Genomic DNA, 22,034 nt, shown 5'->3' with positions numbered 1-22,034 from the left:
AAAATAGATTTTTATTTGTTTAACATTTTTTTTGGCTACTACATGATTCCGTATGTGTTATGTCTTCACTATTATTCTACAATGTAGAAAATAGTAAAAATAAAGAAATCCCCTTGAATGGGTAGGTGTGTACAAACTTTTGACTGCTACTGTATATACGTATATATTTATTATTTATTTAAATTTTGTTATTGCTTCTAGTCATACATGTTGGCTCCAATAGACCCTAATCGTCCATGTTGGCCCCTATCTGCTGGTGTTCCTGGTTGATCTCCTGGCCATCATCATCGAGGTGCAGGATTATGTAGGAAATGAACTGGAACATGTATTGCCACAGCACCAGGGCCAGGTACAAGTAGAACTCGCTGCAGTCGACTGTGCATTGGTTGCCTGAGAAGTTGCTCTCACAGTCACAGTGGAAGCCATTGGGGAGGTTGTGGCAGTAGCCTCTGTTATCACAGGGGCCTGATGAGCACTCATCGAAGTCTAACTCACACCTGTACAGAAGGAGGATTTTTTTAAGTATAGTATTTTATGAAGTAAATAATATCAATATTTTATATAAATAAATACATTTTGTTGTTCAAATACTTTGGTATAATATTACAAGACACAGATATTGGCTGTCTTTTACTAACCATGCGTATGCACAGATTTGTGATTATATTGTGAGGTGAGCGTAGATTAAATTGACCAACATTTTGGTATTCCCAATTTGTGTTTTTGGGTATGAGTCAATTTACAAATAAAAATGTAAAGGAGACCTCAAATCTTCATTTAGGAGAGAGATAGTTATGGTAGCAATAAGGTCCGCGGCGGTGTGGTATATGGCCAATATACCACGGCTGAGGGCTGTTCTTATACACAACGCAATGTGGATTGCCTGGACACAGCCCTTAGCCATGGCATATTGGCCATATATCACAAACACCCGAGGTGCCTTATTGCTATTATAAACTGTTTACCAACGTAATTAGAGAAATAAAAACCTGAGAAGTCATACCTATGGTTTACGGTCTGATATACCACAGCTGTCAGCCAATCAGCATTCAGGACTCGAACCAGCCAGTTTATAATCATAATCATAATGATATGATAAAACATTTCTAAATATTGACATMCTGTTGCGTTCTTCTCAACAGCTGATGTTGCGCTTTTCTTGATTGATTTAAGGATTTCTCCAGTAATTAAAAAAAATATTTTATACYTTTGTTGTCTTTGGCACATTACTTTAAGCAATCCGCAAAAGTTATTTTCCAGTTCCTGTATTGGATCTATTATGTATACGTACTGCTAGTAAAAACATGTCTTAAAACCTCTTAAGTATCCATCCCTAAATTTTCGCCTAAAATTAAATATCCAAATCTAACTGCCTGTAGCTCAGGACCTGAAGCAAGGATGTGCATATTCTTGATACCATTTGAAAGGAAACACTTTAAAATTTGTGGAAATGTTAAATTAATGTAGGAGAATATAACATATTAGATCTGGTTAAAGATAATACAAAGAAAAAAAACAAGCTCTTTTATTTTGTACCATCATCTTTGATTAAAAAAAATATGTGTATGTGTGGAGTTAATCACTCCAGTTTCTGTAATTTTAGTGCACTATATATATTTTTGTGATCCCAAGTACATAATATATACAGCTAAAACCAACAATGCAATGTAAAAACAAGTTGACTTTGAGTTTAAAGGTCCAATGCAGCCGTTTGTAATTGCAATATCAAATAATTTCTGGGTAACAATTTAAGTACCTTACTGTAATTGTTTTCAATTGATCATAAAGAAACAAAATGGCTTCTTAGCAATGGGTAATTTCTCAAGCAAGAATGTTGCTTGGTTTTTACGGACATGATTGTAGTATACTATAGCATTCACTGTAGCTTTTTGTGGACTTTAATACTGTAGTATTTACTGTAGTATACTGTTGTATTTACAGTTAACTATAGTATAAATAATGTTTATAGTACAGATTATGGTATACCCTATTATTTACTGTAGTGTTTTTGCAGACCTTAATCATTTTCTCTAGTGTTTTATTATCTTTGAGATAGAAGTGGAGGCTTTTTATTTGATGAAACATACTGGAGAAATACTACTTTGGCAGCGATTACAGCCTCGAGTCTTCTTGGGTATGATGCTACAAGCTTGGCACACCTGTATTTGGGGAGTTTCTATCATTCTTCTTTGCAGATCTTCTCAAGCTCTGTCAGGTTGATTGGGGAGCGTCACTCTAGAGATGTTCGATCGGGTTCAAGTCCGGGCTCTGGCTGGGCCACTCAAGGACTTTCAGAGACTTGTCCCGAAGCAACTCCTGCTTTGTCTTGGCTGTGTGCTTAGGGTCATTTTCCTGTTCTAGGTTTTTATCAAGGATCTCTCTGTACTTTGCTCCGTTCATCCTGACTAGTCTCCCATTCCCTGCCACTAAAAAACCTCCCCACAGCATGATGCTGCTGCCACCACCATGCTTCAGTGTAGGAATGGTGCCAGGTCTGCTCCAGACGTGACCCCTGGCATTCAGGCAAAAGAGTCCAATCTTGGTTTCATCAGACCAGAGAATCTTGTTTCTCATGTTCCGAGAGTCTTTCGGTGCCTTTTGGCAAACTCCAAGTGGGCTGTCATGTGCCTTTTACTGAAGAGTGGCCTTATTGGTGGAGTGCTGCAGAGATGGTTGTCCTTCTGGAAGGTTCTCCCATCTCCACAGAGGAGCTCTATCAGTGACCGTTGGGTTCTTGGTCGCCTCCCGGGCCAAGGACCTTCTCCCCCGATTGCTCAGTTTGAGCCCATCTCTAGGAAGAGTATTGGTGGTTCTAAACTTCTTCCATTTAATAATGATAGAGGCCACTGTGTTCTTGGGGACCTTCAATGCTGCAGAACGTTTTTGGTACCCTTCCCCAGATCTGTGCCTTGAGACAATCCTGTATCGGAGCTCTACAGACAATTCCTTCGACCTCATGTCTTGGTTTTTGCTCTGATGTGCACTGGCAACTGTGGGACCTTATATAGACCGACAGGTGTGTGCCTTTCCAAATCATGTCCAATCAATTGAATTTACCACAGGTGGACTCCAGTCAAGTTGTAGAAACATCTCAAGGATGGTCAATGGAAACAGGATGCATCTGATCTAAATTTCAAGTCTCATAGCAAAGGTTCTGAGTTCTTATGTTTCTGTTATTTGTTTTTAATAAATTAGCAAACATTTCTAAACCTGTTTTCACTTTGTTATTATGTATAGATTGATGAGGGAAGATTTTGAATTTAACCATTTTTAGAATAGGGCTGTAACATAAGAAAATGTGGAAAAGGTCAAGGGGTCTGAATACTTTCTTAATGCACTGAATGTTCTAGCCTCTCAAATATAATCCAGTTGAATCAGGAATTCCCCAGGGTAGCTGTTTAGGCCCCTTGCTTTTTTAAATTTTTACTAACGACATGCCACTGGCTTTGAGTAAAGCCAGAGTGACTGTATGCGGATGACTCAACACTATACACGTCAGCTACTACAGCGACTGAAATGACTGCAACACTCAACAAAGAGCTGCAGTTAGTTTCAGAGTGGGTGGCAAGGAATAAGTTAGCCCTAAATATTTCTTAAACTAAAAGCATTATATTTGGAACAAAACACTCTAAACCTCAACTAAAATCTTGTAATAAATCATGTGGAAATTGAGCAAGTTGAGATGACTAAACTGCTTGAGTAACCCTAGATTGTAAACTGTCATGGTAAAAACATATTGATGCAGTAGTAGCTAAGATGGGGAGAAATAAGTCTATAATAAAGCGATGCTCTGCCTTAACAACACTATCAACAGGGCAGGTCCTACAGGCCATAGTTTTGTCTCACCTTGACTACTGTTCAGTCGTGTGGTCAGGTGCCACAAAAAATTACTTAGAAAATGCAATTGGCTCAGAACAGGGCAGCACGGCTGACCCTTGGATGTACACAGAGAGCTAATATTAATAATATGCATGTCAATCTCTCCTGGCTGAAAGTGGAGGAGAGATTGACTTCATCATTACTTTTATTTATGAGAGGTATTGACATGCTGAATGCACCGAGCTGTCTGTCTACACTACTGGCACACAGCTCGGACACCCATGCATACCCCACAAGACATGCCACAAGAGGTCTATTCACAGTCTCTAAGTCCTGAACAGACTATGGGAGGCACACAGTACTAAATAGAGCCATGACTACATGGAACTCTATTCCACATCAAGTAACTGATGCAAGCAATAAAATCAGATTTAAAAAACWGATTAAAAAAACACCTTATGGAACAGTGGGGACTGTGAAGCAACACAAACATTGGCACAGAAATGCATACACACACACAATAACATATGCACTATACATACCCATGGATTTAGTACTGTAGATATGTGGTAGTGGTGGAGTAGGGGCCTGAGGGCACACAGTGTGTTGTGAAATCTGTGAATGTATTGTAATGTTTTTAAAATGGTATAAACTGCCTTAATTTTGCTGGACCCCATGAAGAGTAAGCTAATGGGGATGCATAATAAATACAAATACTTGGCTTGTAGGTTTTTCACTTATGGGTGGCACAAATTGCGATATGTGGGAGGGAATGGGCAGTGTATAAGCAAATCAAATACTGTAATTATTGATATAGTTAAAGTGTAGTGTTTTTGCGAATAATACTGTAGTATTTGCTATGGTATTCTACAGTATACTACAACATTCAATAGTAGGTACTAGACATGATTGAGGGATACCAGTGTGTAGGATGCTGATTGACTGAAAGCTGTGGTATATTGGCCATATACCACACCCCCTCTGGCCTTATTGCTTAAGTATACTAGAGTTTACTATAGAATTATACAGTAAGTACTGTAGTATTCTATAGTAAACTGTAGTGGAGAGGGGAAAACGGAAAATGTTATTGGCAGAGACGTTTGGAACTATATCCCAACAAAACAGGCAGAAATMAAGGCAGTTTTTTCAAACAGACCTTACACTAAAAGGGCATCATTGACATTTTTCACAATTTCACACTATTAGTCCCACCTCATAATGTGGAAATATATATATAAAACACAGGTTAATCTCGTTTTTGACTGCACTGGGCCTTTAAGAAAGTGTGCTTTCTCAATTTACCTGATTTTGCTAACTTTTAAGTACAATCAAGACATCAATATTCCCGTAGTATTTTTTTGTATGAAAAATCTTAAATTACAGCTTAATTTATGCAAATTCAGAATGAGCAATTAATCGCTAATAAATACAGTAAATCCTGCAATTAATTCTAATTTATACAATAAATGCACAAGCTATATATAAATATCAAATGGAGTTTATATCAACATTCTGCTTCATTACAATAAAAAAACATGCAATACCTTAGAAAAAAGTTCAGTGAAAATGTATTCAGATTGTAAGGCACAAAAACAGCCTTCTACCATGTGGGAGTTTCAGTATGAAAATCTGGTCTATATGGCTATAGACATTAAAGGGGAAGTTCAGTATTTTACAACTTAATGTTAGATGGTTCCTCACCCTGAAAGTAGTTTATGAGCCAGGAGAAACTGTAATTCATGGTCACTTTCAGGGTGAGGAACAATCTAACATTAAGTTGTACATTTTTTAAAATTGATTTCACCTTTATTTAACCAGGTAGGCTAGTTGAGAACAAGTTCTCATTTACAACTACAACATTTACAACTCATTGTCAAAATACTGATCTTTCTCTTGTAATACTGTATTGTAATAGGAAGAGCTGCGTGTCATTCTGTTTAGAACAGATGAAAGTTAACTTGGCCTTCCTTGGCCGACTGACATACATAGTACTGAAATATGTACGGTGTCCACATTAACTTAAAAACTTATTCGGGATCGGTGTCCCTTCCACGGGACGGTTGAGCCAATGTAGGCTAATACGCTTAGCATGAGGTTATAAGTAACAAGAACATTTCTCAGGACATAGACATATCTGATATTGTCAGAAAGCTTAAATTCTTGTTCAATTTACAGAAGCTATTACAGTGAAAGAATACCATGATATTGTTTGAGGAGAGTGCACAATTTTGAACATGAAAAGTTATTAATAAACAAATTAGGCACATTTGGGCAGTCTTAATACAACATTTTGAACAGAAATGCAACAGCTTCTATCTCAAGGCCATCAGACTGTTAAACAGTCACCACTAACATTTAGTGGCCGCTGCCAACCTACTGACGCAACTCCAGCCACTTTAATAATGGGAATTGATGGAAATTATGTAAAAATGTATCACCAGCCACTTTAAACAATGCCACTTAATATAATGTTTACATACCCTACATTACTCATCTCATATGTATATACTGTACTCTATATCATCTACTGCATCTTGCCATCTTTATGTAATAGATGTATCACTAGCCATTTTAAACTGTGCCACTTTATGTTTATATACCCTACATTACTCATCTCATATGTATATACTGTACTCAATACCATCTACTGCATCTTGCCTATGCCGTTCTGTACCATCACTCATTCATATATCTTTATGTACATATTGTTTATCCCTTTACACTTGTGTGTATAAGGTAGTAGTTGTGGAATTGTTAGGTTAGATTACTTGTTGGTTATTACTGCATTGTGGGAACTGGAAGCACAAGCATTTCGCTACACTCGCATTAACATCTGCTAACCATGTGTATGTGACAAATAAAATTTGATTTGATTTGATTTGAAATGTCATTTTAGGCAACATTTTTAAAAGGGGATGGAATGCCCCTAGATGTGATCTGAGGTCTGTTTTTCCATTTACCCCCTAATGGTGAAGGTAAGGATTTGGGGAGGGTATACTGATCCTAGACCTGTGTCTAGGACGTGTGGGCAACATCTACGCAAAACTTTCAATCAACTCGTTGTAGCCCATGTTGGCTCCCAATGGCCCCTAGTTGTCAATGTTGGCTCCCAATAGTCCCTAGTCATTCATGTTGGCTCCCAATGGCCCCTAGTCATCCTTGTTGGCTTCCAATGGCCCCTAGTCATCCATGTTGGTTCTCAATGGCCCTTAGTTGTCCATGTTGACTCACAATGGCCCCTAGTTGTCCATGTTGACTCCCAATTGGCCCTAGTCATCCATGTTGGTTCCATTAGCCCCTCAGTCTGTCCATGTTTGCTCTCAATGGCCCTAGTCATTCATGTTGGTTCTCAATGGCCCCTAGATGTCCATGTTGACTCCCAATGGCCCCTAGTCATCCATGTTGGCTCCCAATGGCCCCTAGTCATCCATGTTGGCTCCCAATTGGCCCTAGTCATCCCATGTTGGTTCTCAATGACCCCTAGATGTCCATGTTGACTCCCAATGGCCCCTAGTCATCCATGTTGGTTCCATTAGCTCCTCAGTCTTCCATGTTGGCTACCAATGGCCCCTAGTCCTCCATGTTGGCTCCATTAGCTCCTCAGTCTTCCATGTTGGCTCCCAATGGCCCCTAGTCATCCATGTTGGCCCCAATGGGCTCCTCGTCGTTGTCCATCTGCTGGTGTTCCCAGTCTATCTCTGGGCCATCATCAATGTGCAGGATGAGGTAGGAAATGAGCTGGAGCATGAATTGCAACTGCACCAGGCCCAAGTACAAGTAGAAGTCGTTGCAGTCAATCGTGCACTGGTCGCCCGAGAAGTTGATCCCACACTCACAGTGGAAGCCATTGGGGAGGTTTTGGCAGTAGCCTCCGTTATCACAGGGGTTTAACAAACACTCGTCGAAGTCTACCTCACACCTGTTACAGACAGGGAATTTAATTAAATACATTGTTATTATTTTATTAATTAAATAAGAACATTAAATATGAATTAATTAATTTAATATTATAATGTCAATAATATTATTATGCATATACATTGGTACGATATTACAAAACAGAGAGATATTGAGTCTCAATATGTGGCCGTAAAATATAATTGACAAACATTTTGGCATTCATCATTCTTTCTCATCAGAAATGTGTTCTTGAATTCTATGACCGCCTCAGACCACTTGTACGCACATTTCCTTGTTGAAACAAGTCAATATACAAATTTAAATGATTTATTTTAGGAGATATCAAATCAAAATGTTGATTTAAACACCTGACATATGAATTCTTTAGGAGAAGGCTGGTTAAGGTATCACAATATGTGGTTCTGTGTGGCTCAGTTGGTAGAGGTAGAGCTTGGCGCTTGCAATGCCAGGATCATGGGTTTGATTCCCACTGGGACCACACATTAGGAAATGTATGCACACATGACTGACTGTAAATTGCTTTGGATAAAAGTGACTGCTAAATGAAATATGTTATTATTAGGGCTGTCAGAGTTAATCAGTTAACTTTTTGTAATTTTAGTCCACTCGTTTTATTTTTATCGTAATTAATCGCATTGTCTGAAAGCCTTTAAAATACACTGAAAACATCCCAAATAAATAATCTATACAGATAAAAACAACAATCCAATGTAAAAACAAGTTTATATTGAGGTTAAAGAAAGTGTGCTTTCTCAGTTGACCTAATTTTGCTAACCATTACTTCAGACAAAATCAGGACGTCAATATTCTTGTTTTTTTTTGTATGAAAACTCTTGTGCAAATTTGTTCAAATTCAGGGTTTGCAATTCATAGCAATTAATCACAGCAATTCCTGAGATTAACTCGATTACATTTTTTTTTAAATCGGAATTGCAAGGAAGTAACCCGAAAATGTTTACAAAGTTATTTTCCGGTTCTTGTATTGTCACTATTCCCTTTTTGTTTACAAAGCTCTCCTACACAAGCTTATGACTTTCCTAACTTCGTTGTTGAAGTATAAAAACATGAGTTGCCAAACCCGTTCACAGGGTTGGTTAACATTTTGAGGTTCCTCGGGTCTCCACCGATTTAGGCAAATCCGTTTTTAGCCTCACTGCAGGAACAATTTGCAAAACTCATTACAATTAGATMTTCTGGTGCTGCTCAGACAGTTTATGGTGTTAATTGAAGAAGTAGTAGCTGAGGACTGTAACTGTTTTTCATAAATGTGGTATTTTGTATTGCTTGTTGTTTTTTTATACATTGTACTGGTTATTGTGTTTAGGGCACCCTCTGGAATGAGACCATGGTCTCAATGGGTTTTTCCTGAATAAATAAATAATACAAATGGAAAGTATGTACAGAGTAATATAAAGTAACATAAACATGGATATAAAAAAAGTTTGATTTAGATTCACTCAGTGCATTATTACACAAAGTTTATTGTCATATTTTCACCTTTACATATTATGTTTGTACATATTGGAATTATAGCTTTCTGGTTTGGTGTTAAATATACAGTTTCTTATTATAAATGACCTGCTCGTAACAACATTTCACAACTATAGATGTTCTCACTGTTTTACCGTGTGCAACTCAAAAGAATAGGTACAGTATGTACAAAATATATACATACACAAGTTATACATACGTACAAATGGGATTCAATTAACATTCATCTTCTTAAATTAGAAAACATAAATACCTTAGAAAAAACATTGTTCCCGCAAATATTTTCTGGTTGTAAGGCACAGAAAAAAAGCCGTCTACCATGATGGGCTTTCAGTATGAAAGTCATATCTGGATGGATATAGACATTAAAATGAATATACTCTATGGTAATAGGAAGAGCTGCAGGTCATTTCATTTAGAACAGATTAAAGTTAACGCTTCTATCACGTCACCTTCTTTGGCTGACTTGTTTAACGCAAGCCATGTTGCACACATACAGTACGGAAATATGTACAGTATCACTTCCCCTCTAGTCGTCCAGATTAGCTAATTGGGAGTGGGGTGCCCCGTGAAATACTGAGGACAGGATTTCTATGTACCCCTTAATGGTGAAGGTAAGGATTTGGGGAGGGTATGCTGATCCTAGAACTGTGTCTAGGAGGTGGGGGGTAACATCTACCCAGAAAACTCAATCAACTCTTCGTAGCACATGTTGGCTCCCAATGGGCCCTTAGTTGCCGTCCATCAGCTGGTGTACCCACTCAATCTCGGGGGCATCGTCGAGGTGCAAGAGGAGGTAGGATGTGAGCTGGAACATGTATTGCCACAGCAGCAGGGCCAGATACAGGTAGAAATCATTGACATCGATCTGGCACTGGTCACCTGTAAAGTTGATCTCACAATCACAGCGGAAGTTGTCGACGAGGTTGTGGCAGTAGCCTCCGTATTCACAGGGACACGACGCACACTCATCAAAGTCTACCTCACACCTGTTACAGACGGGGGATTTCATGAAATATACTTCTATTACTTTATAGTTATTTGATATTTTAATAATATTAAGATTATTATTATTAATATACATTGGTACAATAGACCAATTAGACCAGAAGTATCAGCTATCCCACTGTCTAAAGCAGCAATCTCCCAATTAAAACGTTTTTATAAAATGCACCTACCTGGATTTATGTCAACTCTTTCAGACACCATAAAAGGCATTTCATTTTCACATTTATTGTCCAACAATAACTTATTTTTGTTTTACTTATACCACTATATAATGGTCCAGCGCTAATTCCGTTGATAATTCATATTTTATCTTAATCTTGAAGGGAGATGGAGTTGACAGGTTATGGTGTTGACCATGGTGATATCCATATGGTTTGTTTAAATCTATCACAAGTAGAGAACTTATCCAACCCTAAGTGGTCTCGTCTTGTTACACTATATGTAATCAGGAAATGAAGATGGGGTCCTCATGATATAGTTGACCCTGTTCATTCTTCAGTCATTTATGATTTTAAGAAAAATCATTGACCAAACCATGGGACACATCTTTAATTAAGGAGTCACAGTTTAAAGTCACAGAGGGTTAGTGCAATGAACTATATAAGAACCGTTTTCGTATCTTTTACATTTTTTGCCAGTTACAATTTTTGGGGGGAGTTTTGGAGATTGAAATTGGGATCCTTTGCTCAGGACAAGGATTGTCTTAATCTTGAAGAATGCCTGAATTACATTGAAATTACACTTTGGTTTCATTAAGATTCATTGACACAAGCGTTTACTACAGATGTACTATTGTTTACAGCCATGGCTTACCATTGCCCTATAAAACCTGGCAGACAATCACAGGTGTTGTCCAGCTTAGAGCAGTTCCCCCCGTTGAAGCAGCTGTAGTTCCATCTGTGGCCAGGACACATGGATACGGGCAGGTTGGGGTATCTAGAGTAGAGCGACACAAACATATAAGAATGAGACATGACAGTTAAGAGTCTGATAGCTGGCATCATGGTTCAAACAGGATTGTTAGCTAGTTGATTCAGTTGATGTGTCTAGTCACTCTGCGTGAGCCTGTATTGGCTTGAGATGAGATAATTTTTTACAAATTACTTGAAAGAATTTTAAATTTCTTACGGTATCTTTTCAATGTACCACGGGACTTCTGGAACCTTCTCACTGAAAGAGAATGAGTTTAAGGGTAATTTTGTGTTCACATCACCCTTTTATGTAATATGTCACACACACAATTGAATCATAGCTTTGGATGGTTTTGTTGTGCTTTGCATATTTGTCTCTGGACATATTCTCTTAGKGTTTAGCCTTATGTTAGCTGAATGGGGATTGGCAAACTGGGGAGTGTTTGAGACTCACTTGCAGAGGGGCCCGGTCATGTTCCTGGGGCAGAGGCAGGCGTAGTTCTGGAGGCCCCTGAGACAGGTGGCCCCTGGGCCGCACTTGTTGTTCTCACACGTATCCACATCTTTCTCACACCTGGCACCCCCGTACCCTGGCTCACACGCACATACGTAACCCTCCCCTAGGACAGTGCAGTTTCCATGGACGCAGGGCTTGACAGCGCAGGTGTTCGCATCATTCTGGCATTGTGGCCCAATCCACTCAGACGGGCACCTGCAGAGGGAGAGGTCAAAGAGGTCCTCACATACCCCCTGGTTCAGACAGGGGTTGGGCGAGCACACACTGGCTCCCCAGCAGCCATATTGTGGGGTGGCGATACCGGGGGTCCTCACAAACTGCTCCTCTTGGGGCCTGGGAAGGTTCAGGTCGGTGTCGCCATAGTAGGGCAGCGGGAGCCCACCGATCTGGACGGGGCCCAGACATCCAGCCAGGTTCCCCCCAGCCTCGGGCCCCAAACCCCCCAAGAGGATGTCCACTCCCTCCCTGAGGAAGTCCAGGCTCCCAGAGGCGGCTTCAGACACCTCCTTCTCTCCTCCCTCTCTTCCCCCGTCCAGGGCCATGATCCACCTGGAGGTCTGTAGATCTGGAGCTTCCATGGAGATCTCCACTGTGTGCCACTGGCCGTTGCTGAGAAGGCCTTGGCTCTGGACAGTCAGCTTGGGGGAGGCCTCGCCACTGCCGGCCTGTAGCTCCAGCACCAGGCGAGAGTCTTGGAMGGAGATTGTGAGGAACTCAGAGCCTTTCTCGGCGTGTAGTAGCGTGGTGTCCGTTTGCCTGGTTCGCACACTGAGGAGGATGCTGCTGAGGTGGCGGCTGATCTTCTCATTGCCTCTGTAGGACAGTATGCCGTCATTCCAGAGGGTCACGTTGGACACACCTGGAATGCAAAACAGCAGAGGGTTAATTAAGACGTAGGGTTCTATTTTAACAAACCTAACATAAACCTAGTGCTGCCGGTAGCGCTATAGGCCCCGGGTGTGTCAGAAATACTTTTTCTATTTTCACAGCCGGAATTATGAGCGCAATAGCTMGCYGTGGCATGAAATGGCTGGGTTTTGATGAATAAAAAAGTTGTAGGTATGATGAGGGTTTGGCCACTCACTGGCCAATCAAGGCATMCCATGGCTTCYTACTGCATGCATTTACCTCAGGTTGAGTAGGTTATTGACGGTTTTGCATTGTTATCAACTATAATTCGGCCGGGGACACGGAATATTGTTGTCCTAGTCCATTGTGGATTTATACAAAAATGTATTAAAGAGCATAGGTTACAGTAATGAGTGATGGCAACATCCAGCATTTTATCAATATGTTTGGAGTGTTGACAATCAACATTGTTGTAATTGGCTTCAACGAGGCTTCTCCTCAAATAAKAAATACTAGGCTCCAGTAAATTGTATGTTAGCCTATGTATGAGGCACATTCAATAAGCAAGATATAGCCTAAGCCTACCGTTAATGATGTTTTTTGACTGAAATATTTGAATATGTTTGGAGGAGTGCGTCTTTGGTAACTGGATAAGACGCACTCTTTGGAAATGGGGATGYATACAAGCCAAATGGAGTATGCACTGCAGGTAGTCCTATGTGCAGTGGCGACCCGTCATTCAGGGCAGGTGGGGTAGCCTCACATTTTTTGCAAAAAATGCCTGTTTTGCATGTTATTTTGGCATTAATACATGTCACATATCAGTTTGCAAACAATGTAAAAAATTATATATTTCATTCAGTTAATAAAGCTGCACACAAACTCTTTTTTGTTTTCTTGAGAAAGGCAGCTCCAAAATGTAGGTGTTTCAGCCTAGCTCGATGCTTTCTGTGGTGGTGGGTCACTCATGGGGACACTACGTCACTGCCAAGTCTAAGGGTATACTTCGAAAATTCTAGCCCCTCGGGTGCTGCGAGTTACATTAGAAGTGGCCATTCAAGAAGGCTCAAGGTCATTGGCCACAGCTAAAATGACGTRAAATCACGTTAAATGTACAGTAGCTTTGATTGGACTGATCATGTCAACATTATACTTTCAAAATCTTAGCTAGCAATCCTTTTTAATCCTTGTCATATGAAGATAAATAATGAAMAGAAATMATAGATAAAACYTATCGGTGCTCATTGGCCATTGGACATAAACATTACACAAGTTGGAAATAGCAAATTTAACAATGAGTGGTTTGGAAGGAATCAGTGACAGTGGCTGTGTGGTCTCAAATCTGGGATTAAGGGACTCTTTTCCAAGTTTAAAATGATAAACATTCAACATTGGCCATGCTGTCAATGAAGCATGATTCGTGCCGCGCTCAAAACATGTTAACTTGGAACTGCGAAAACTTGACTTCAGTGAGTTCAAGACAACTGGGAAGTCGGGAATAAATGAGCCCCGACTGGGAAAATACATTTTGAACGGTCATCCAACTCGGAATTGTCTTTTTCTAGAGCTACAACCTGAAGATCAATGACGTCATCATGATTCATCATGAGTTTTTTTCCAAAGTTCCCAGTTTTGAAAGCACCATAAATCTAGAGAATGCCAGACTTTGATGACAAAATTTGCCCACGAAGRACCGCCGCGACACCTTCCTGTTCAAGTGAGCACAGCACAGCAAGGTGAGTCCAAAAATGTATTGTATGCTGCTGCATCAATGATGTAATATGCCAGGGAGATATGTATTCTGTAGCTAAGAAAGTAATATTAAGTGTATATTGTGTAGTAAGATGTTAGTAGCCCATGTGCCTCACCCTAATAATTTGGTCTATTTATCCCTCTTTAATTTCGCCTACTGTTCTGACTTCGTGGTGCACATGTAGCCTATYACCTATTTTTGAGAAATGTAATCAAATATCGTAAGAGTTCTCATTGTCTGCTTATATGCCCCCTTTATTAATCCCACGGTTCTGACTTGGTGTACAGGGAGAACACTGTAAYAATGGCCCATGTTCTGATTTATGTCGCTGGACTTTTCAAAAGTGCTAACCAAATAGCTATATTGATTACGTCCGTCCTAGCTCGCTCATTAATGTCTTAATCGAAATTACGGATTGCCTCATATCCGCTTGTCGTCCCCTTATGCCATAGTTTGTAAATCTCAATTGTCAGTAGAAACCACATTTGTTTAAAGCAAGTCAGGCATATCAGCTATGCTTTTTTTTTTTAAGTAAATGAGTCTGAATGAACTGTTTTGCTGCCAGACAAGGCTCCGCTGATAGCCAGGTGTAGCAGTCGTAAGATGTTGGGACTGCTGTTGGGACAGCTTTATGTAGGCCCTAACAGTTTGTGGGCACCGTTTGTCACCGTTATAGTGCAATTAATGTATTGTTTAGTGTTGTGTAGTGTAGTGGCTTTGCTGGCATGCATCCCACATTTTTTTGTTTGTTTGCCCCACCAAGATTTACATGCTAAAAATCGCCACTGCCTATGTGAATTGTGAATAATGCAAAAGCATGATGGCAAGAGCCTTGAGTAGACCCTTTAGAATCCTTTAATGGATAGGCTACTTGCCTAATGTATGGCCAGGATAAGAAAGACACCAGAGCCATCAAACTAAACGTAAAACAAGCAATTGTTACAGSAAAATAACTTAAATGTTTCTAAATAGGAGTGTCACTGGATTATCTTATTATCCATCTCTTCTTCCATTTTCCCAACATCCAAAATAATAACAGGAGCTGGCTAAAATAATGTACAACAACTGTTTTGCTGCTCCCAAACTTGATATTTTAATAAAGCTTTAGTGATTAAGATTTATTTCAAAGCAGTCTCACAAGCCAAACCCTGTATTGATAGTCTTGACTACTTGGCGCATGCTTTGGGRAGGACAAAATAAACCGCCTTCATTGAGAGGAATGGAGGCTCTGCTTGGTTTTTAATCAAATTAAACAATTAAAGMCACATCTCTCTTGTTCCCTGTGCATATGGGCACTGTGCGTCACGGCTGGATAGGCTGCGCTTCCGCTGTCAAAATCCATGCCATGGCCAACTGCTAAAATCAGCTTTCGGTTGMTCTTAAATATCCTCACCAGCACATACTGAAATTGGCTCTTTGGCACGCGTTTTTAAGGGCACAACTCAAATATTGCTACCCCTCCAACCTCAGTGCAAGCAAGCTCATATGACAGGTAAATTACCACTCTTGGCACTAGGATTTGAAAATAGAACAGGTGGAAATTGCAAACAAGCTGAAAATAGAGCCATAAATCTGTAACTTGAATATCCTCAGTGGCACAATAAGTAACATTGGAGAAAGTTACATTTGTTAAGACACAACAAGTGGGCTGTTGACTGGAAATCAAATGACAGATGGCACCTATATACATTGTATGTTACAGTACACATCAGTAAGCTCTACTGGATGGGGGAACCTTACATGACACGTTATCAGCGTTATCCATCCATATGGTCTGGATTTACTAAGTGGTTGCACCAGGTGCGAAGGTTGCAGTACTTCTGGATTGAGACAGGTTGTTTAATTGGGAATTAAAGGATAAGTTCTCTATTTTAGACCTTAGTCAGTAGACGTATCTGCCAGGAAAGACTGTAAACCATGGTTTGAATTAATTATAATGGATTCTATTAACTTCAGCTAACTTTAGCCACTGCTAACCAAAAATCTACGAGAGAGATGGGTGCAAGTGCAATGTTCAACAACTGGGCCAAATCACCTTTCAGTTAGGACTATGACATTTTGAACATTGAATGGTTGCCGCATCTCTCCAACMGATTTTTTTGGTTAGCCTTAGCTAAAGTTGTCTGAAGTTGTTAGTGGCTGTTTAAAGAAATCAGAGCCATGGATTACAGTCTCTCCTGGCCCATAGACTACTTTCAGGGTAAGGGTAAAGCCTTCGGAAAGTATTCAGACCCCTTGACTTTTTCCACATTTTGCTACGTTACAGCCTTTTTCTAAAATTGATTAAATCGTTTTTTTTCTTCTAATTAATCTATGCACAATACCCCATAATCACAAATCTGAAATATCACATTTACATAAGTATTCAGACCCTTCACTCAGTACTTTGTAGAAGCACCTTTGGCAGCGACTACAGCCTCAAGTCTTCTTGGGTATGACGCTACAAGCTTGGCACATCTGTATTTGGGGAGTTTCTCCCATTCTTCTCTGCAGATCCTCTCAAGTTCTATCAGGTTGGATGGGGGGGGGGGGGCGTCACTGCACAGCTATTTTCAGGTCTCTCCAGAGATTGGGTTTAAGTCCGGGCTCTGGATACTCAAGAACACCTGAAGCCACACCTGCATTGTCTTTGCTGTGAGCTTAAGMTCGTTGTCCTGTTGGAAGGTGAATCTTCACCCCAGTCTGAGGTCCTAAGTGCTCTGGAGCAGGTTTTCATCAAGGATCTCACTGTAGTTTGCTCCGTTCACCTTTCCCTCGATCCTGACTAGTCTCCKATTCCCTGCCGCTGAAAAACATCCCCACAGCATGATTCTGCCACCGCCATGCTTCACCATAGGGATGGTGCCTGGTTTTCTCCAGACAAGARGCTTGGCATTCAGGCCAAAGAGTTCAATCTTGGTTTAATCAGACCAGAGAATCTTGTTTCTCATGGTCAGAGTCCTTTTGGTGCCTTTTGGCAAACTCCAAGCGGGCTGRCAMGTGCCTTTTACTGAGGAGTGGCTTCCGTCTGGCCACGCTACCATAAAAGACTGATTGGTGGAGTTCTGAAGAGATGGTTGTCRTTCTGGACAGTTCTCCCATCTCCACAGAGGAACTCTGGAGCTTTGTCAGAMTGACCATCGGGTTTTTGGTCACCTCCCTGACCAAGGCCCTTCTCCCCCGATTGCTCAGTTTGGCCTGGCGGCCAGCTTGGCCAAACTGTGTTCTTGGGGACCTTCAATGCTGAAGAAATMTTTTGGTACCCTTCCCCAGATCTGTGTCTCGACACAATCCTGTCTCGGAGCTCTACGGACAACTCTACGACCTCATGGCTTAGTTTTTGCTCTAACATGCACTGTCAACTGTGGGACCTTATATAGACAGATGTGTGCTTTTCCAAATCATGTCCAATGAATTGAATTTACCACAGGTGGACTCCAATCAAGTTGTGGAAACATCTCAAGGATGATGAATGGAAACAGGATGCACCTGAACTCAACTGTTTGAGTCAAGTATTATATCTGTTTGGGCTTCTGCAGTCAATTTGTTGTCTCCCCCTGACCATCTGCTCAAGAAGAAAACCGGCCCCCGGCTGAATCTAGTTGATCCATGCATTATATAGTTTTCTCCTTAGACCTAGACGTATCCTCTATTAGCTTGTGTTGTAGTGATTATGTAGACAAAAAGAAACCGAGAAACAAACGTTCTGAGCCAGAGCTAGATGTATTTTTGTAAGTGTTGGAAAAACGCATTTGCAAAAATGTTTGGGTCTCACAATCACTCCATCAAATAAGTCTATAAAAGGCAGAATAACCAACAGTCCATTCAATGGATACACACTGACAGTGTGAATAGGCCGACATAATAGCCTACTCTATATACAATATGCCAAATACAGAGAAGCAATTGCTTTATGTCTATATTTCCTAACCCGTCTTCGAGAACCCCCAGACAGTTTCACGTATTTGATCTATTCAAGTACAGCACACTTGATCCAACTTATTAAGCAGACCTAATTCAGCTAATAAAGGGTTTGATGATTAGTGAGCTACCGGTAATTGAATCAGGTGTGCAGATACTGGATTAGGTCAATTATTTTGAACTCTCTGGGGATATTCAAGGAGAGGTTTTGGAAACATTGCTGTAAGTAATAGTGAATTCTGCAGAATGGAATTTGATTGATAATCTCTTTATAATCTGTTCAGAAAGGGATTCTCGAACTAACAACTCACACTCAAAGCCCTGGGAGAGGGACTGGCAGGCTGCAGTCGAGGGACATGGAGACAGCTCACACCACTTGACGTCCTCACAGCAACGCCCTCCAGTGTTGGGAGGACAATTGCAGATGAAGTCGTCCCACATGGAGTAGCACACTCCGCTGTTCAGACACGGGTTTTTCTGTTGGAGACAAACAATAACTCTGTCAAGCAGTTGACTTTGTCATGGCGGGGCAACTGTGCTGTGTCATGGTGAAAATATGTTGTCAAAGAGAATATGAATGAAGAGTTCCAGGATCTGCTTCTCCAATAGACATCCTTAATCACACTTATAAGCGATGTCATTAGCAAGCTAAACTCATGCTCAAAAATGAGAGAAAAGGGACAGAKCAAGCAGGCAATGAAAGACTGAACTGAGTATGGAAGAAATATTGGAGGGTTTATTTTCCTAAACCTTAAATTACTCTACATGACCAAAAGTATGTAGACACCTGCTCYTTGAACAAATCTCTTTACAAAATTGTGTGCATTAATATGGAGTTGGTCCCCCCTTTGCTTCTATAACAGCCTTCACTCTTCTGGAAAGGCTTTCTACTAGATGTTGGAACAGTGCTGCGGTGACTAGCTTCCATTCAGCCACAAGAGTATTAGTGAAGTCGGCATTTCAATTCATCCCGAAGGTGTTCGATGGGGCTGAGGTCAGGGCTCTGTGCTGGCCAGTCAAGTTCTTCCACACCGATCTCAACAAACCATTTCTGTATGGACCTCGCTTTGAGCAGGGGGCATTGTCATGCTGAAACAGGAAAGGGCCTTCCCAAAACTTGCCACAAAGTTGGAAGCACAGAATCATCTAGAATGCCATTGTACATTGTAACATTAAGATTTCCGTTCTCTGGAACTAATGGGCCTAGACTGAACCATGAAAAACAGCCCCAGGCCATTATTCTTCCTCCACCAAACTTTACAGTTGGCACTATGCATTTCTCGCAGGTAGTGTTCTCCTGGCATCCGCCAAACCCAGATTCGTCTGTCGGACTGCCAGATGGTGAAGAGTGATTCATCACTCCAGAGAACATGTTTCCACTGCTCCAGAGTCCAATGAAAGCGAGTTTTACTCCACTCCAGACGACTCTTGGCATTGCGCATCGGGATCTTAGGCTGATCGGCCATGGAAACCCATTTTTCATGAAGCTCCCCAAGAAGAGTTCTTGTGCTGACGTTGCTTCCTGAGGCAGTTTGGAACTCGGCCGTGAGTGTTGCAACCAAGGACAGACAAATTTGATGTGCTGTGCGRTTCAGCACTCGGCGGTCCCATTCTGTGAGCTTGTGTGGCCTACCACTTCGCGGCTGAGCCTTTGCTGCTCCTAGASGTTTCCACTTCACAATAACAGCACTTACAGTTGACTGGTGCAGCTATAGCAGGGTAGAAATTTGACAAACTGACTTGTTGMAAAGGTGGCATGCTATGATTGTACCATGTTGAAAGTCACTGAGCTCTTCAGTAAGGTCATTCTATTGCCAATGTTTGTCTATGGAGATTGCATGGCGGTGTGCTCGATTTTATACACTTATCAGCAATGGGTGTGSRGAAATAGCTGAATCCARTAATTTGAAGGGGTGTCCACATACTTTTGTGTATATAGTGTATTTACAAAGTAAGACAATCAAAACCATAATGTGCATAAAATAGAATACATACAGTATAAGGTCTGTAAATAAATACAAGTGAACTGATCTTAATCTTAACTGAGGTCTACATAGCAAAAGTCATTCCGCTACCTGAGAATAGTAAAGCCCCCTTACTGGCTCAAATAGCTGACCAATCAGCCTGTTACCAACCCTTAGTAAAGTTTTGGAAAAAATTATGTTTGACCAGATACAATGCTATTTTACATTAAACAAATTTACAACAGACTTTCAGCACGCTTATAGGGAGGGACATTCAACAAGCACAGCACTTACACAAATTACTGATGATTGGCTCAGAGAAATTGATGATAAAAKGTTTGGGGGGGCTGTTTTGTTAGACTTCAGTGCGGCTTTTGACATTATCGATCATAGTCCGGAAAAACTTGTGTTATGGCTTTACACCCCTGCTATATTGTGGATAAAGAGTTACCTGCTCTACCTTCTTAACAGRACTATCAACAAGGCAGGTCCTACAGGCTCTAGTTTTGTGGCACCTGGAATTACTGTTCAGTCGTGTGGTCAGGTMCCACAAAGAGGGACTTATGAAATGTTCAATTGGCTCAGAACAGGGCAGCACGGCTGGCCCTTGGATGTACACAGAGATCAAAGTAGAGGAGATATTGACTTCATCATTACTTGTATTTGTGAGAGGTATTGACATGTTGAAAGCACCGAGCTGTCTGTTTAAACGACTAGCACACAGCTCTGACACCAATGCATACCCCACAAGACATGCCACCAGAGGTCTCTTTGCAGTCCCCAAGTCCAGAACAGGCTATGGGAGGCGCACAGTACTAGATAGAGCCATGACTACATGGAACTCTATTCCACATCAGGTAACTGATGCAAGCAGTAGAATCAGATTTTTTTTAAACAGATAAAAATTCACCTTATGGAACAGCGGGGACTGTGAAGCAACACAAACATAGGCACAGACACATGCATACACACACACGCACACATGGATTTTGTGTTGTAGGTATGTGGTAGTGGAGTATGGGCCTGAGGGCACACACTTAGTGTGTTGTGAATTCTGTAATGAATGTATTGTAWTTTTTTTTWAATTGTATAACTTCCTTAATTTTGCCGGACCCCAGGAAGAGTAGCTGCTTCTTTGGCAACAGCTAATGGGGATCCATAATAAATACAGATACAAATAGCAGACCAGGYGCAACTCAAATGAGGGTTAACGAAAGCCTTTCGGACAGTTCCAAACATCTGAGGCAGGTAGGCTGTGAAGATACACATATAATTCATCCAAGGAWCTAATCTTTTAACATTTTTACCATAAATATGATTTTAGTTATGTATCATCATTAACATGAATTGTTTTAATTATATCTATTTTAAATAGTACATTCTAGCACATTTTGAGAGGGGGAAATCCATTTCCCCTACATGCTGGACGGAGGTGGTATCACCCGACACCCCTCGATTCAGGATAATAGGAAGTGACAATGAGGGACACACCCTCTAACTACACATTGCTTTACAATCTAGCATAATGTGACATGCAGGTAGGGTTGCAAAATTCTTCAAAATCTCCCAGGTTTTCCAGAAATCGCAGTTGGAAGATTCCTGGAAATCCTTCAACCTAGATTTTTTGAAAGTTTGGGAAAGTTACTGGAATTTTGCAACCCTACTTGCAGGGCTGATGTGGCCTGTTACTCTGAGTTTCAGGCCACTGTATTAGGGTAAAGCTAGGCTTCAAAATGAGGTCTTATGAGATATGTATTGTCATAAAGAGTTGAATTATAATGATAACATTCACCTGGGAACTCACTTGGTGAAGGCCACAGGATTGAAAATGAACAAATTCATGGGTGGTATGGGTGGTAACTCTACAATTCACTCAAGGCGTGGCTTAGTGGGGGCGGTAC

The 22,034-nt window shown here is 40.8% G+C and overlaps 1 protein-coding gene across 1 annotated transcript in view; it reads right to left on the bottom strand.

Moving 5' to 3' along the window:
• Nucleotides 1-9,961: 9,961 nt before the first annotated feature.
• The window catches only part of LOC111956952 (protein crumbs homolog 1-like), a 32,058-nt gene continuing 19,985 nt past the window's right edge, over nt 9,962-22,034 (bottom strand). Inside the window, exons 4-8 of the mRNA XM_070436779.1 lie at nt 18,481-18,646; nt 11,605-12,526; nt 11,368-11,409; nt 11,053-11,175; nt 9,962-10,220 (exon numbers count right to left, since the gene is read on the bottom strand). Coding sequence (XP_070292880.1) covers nt 9,962-10,220; nt 11,053-11,175; nt 11,368-11,409; nt 11,605-12,526; nt 18,481-18,646 — 1,512 coding nt within the window. The remainder of the gene's footprint in view (nt 10,221-11,052; nt 11,176-11,367; nt 11,410-11,604; nt 12,527-18,480; nt 18,647-22,034) is intronic.

This window comes from Salvelinus sp. IW2-2015, linkage group LG32 (assembly GCF_002910315.2).
Source record: "Salvelinus sp. IW2-2015 linkage group LG32, ASM291031v2, whole genome shotgun sequence".
In the NCBI taxonomy this organism is placed as follows: domain Eukaryota; kingdom Metazoa; phylum Chordata; class Actinopteri; order Salmoniformes; family Salmonidae; genus Salvelinus; species Salvelinus sp. IW2-2015.
This window is presented reverse-complemented; position numbering and strand designations above follow the sequence as displayed.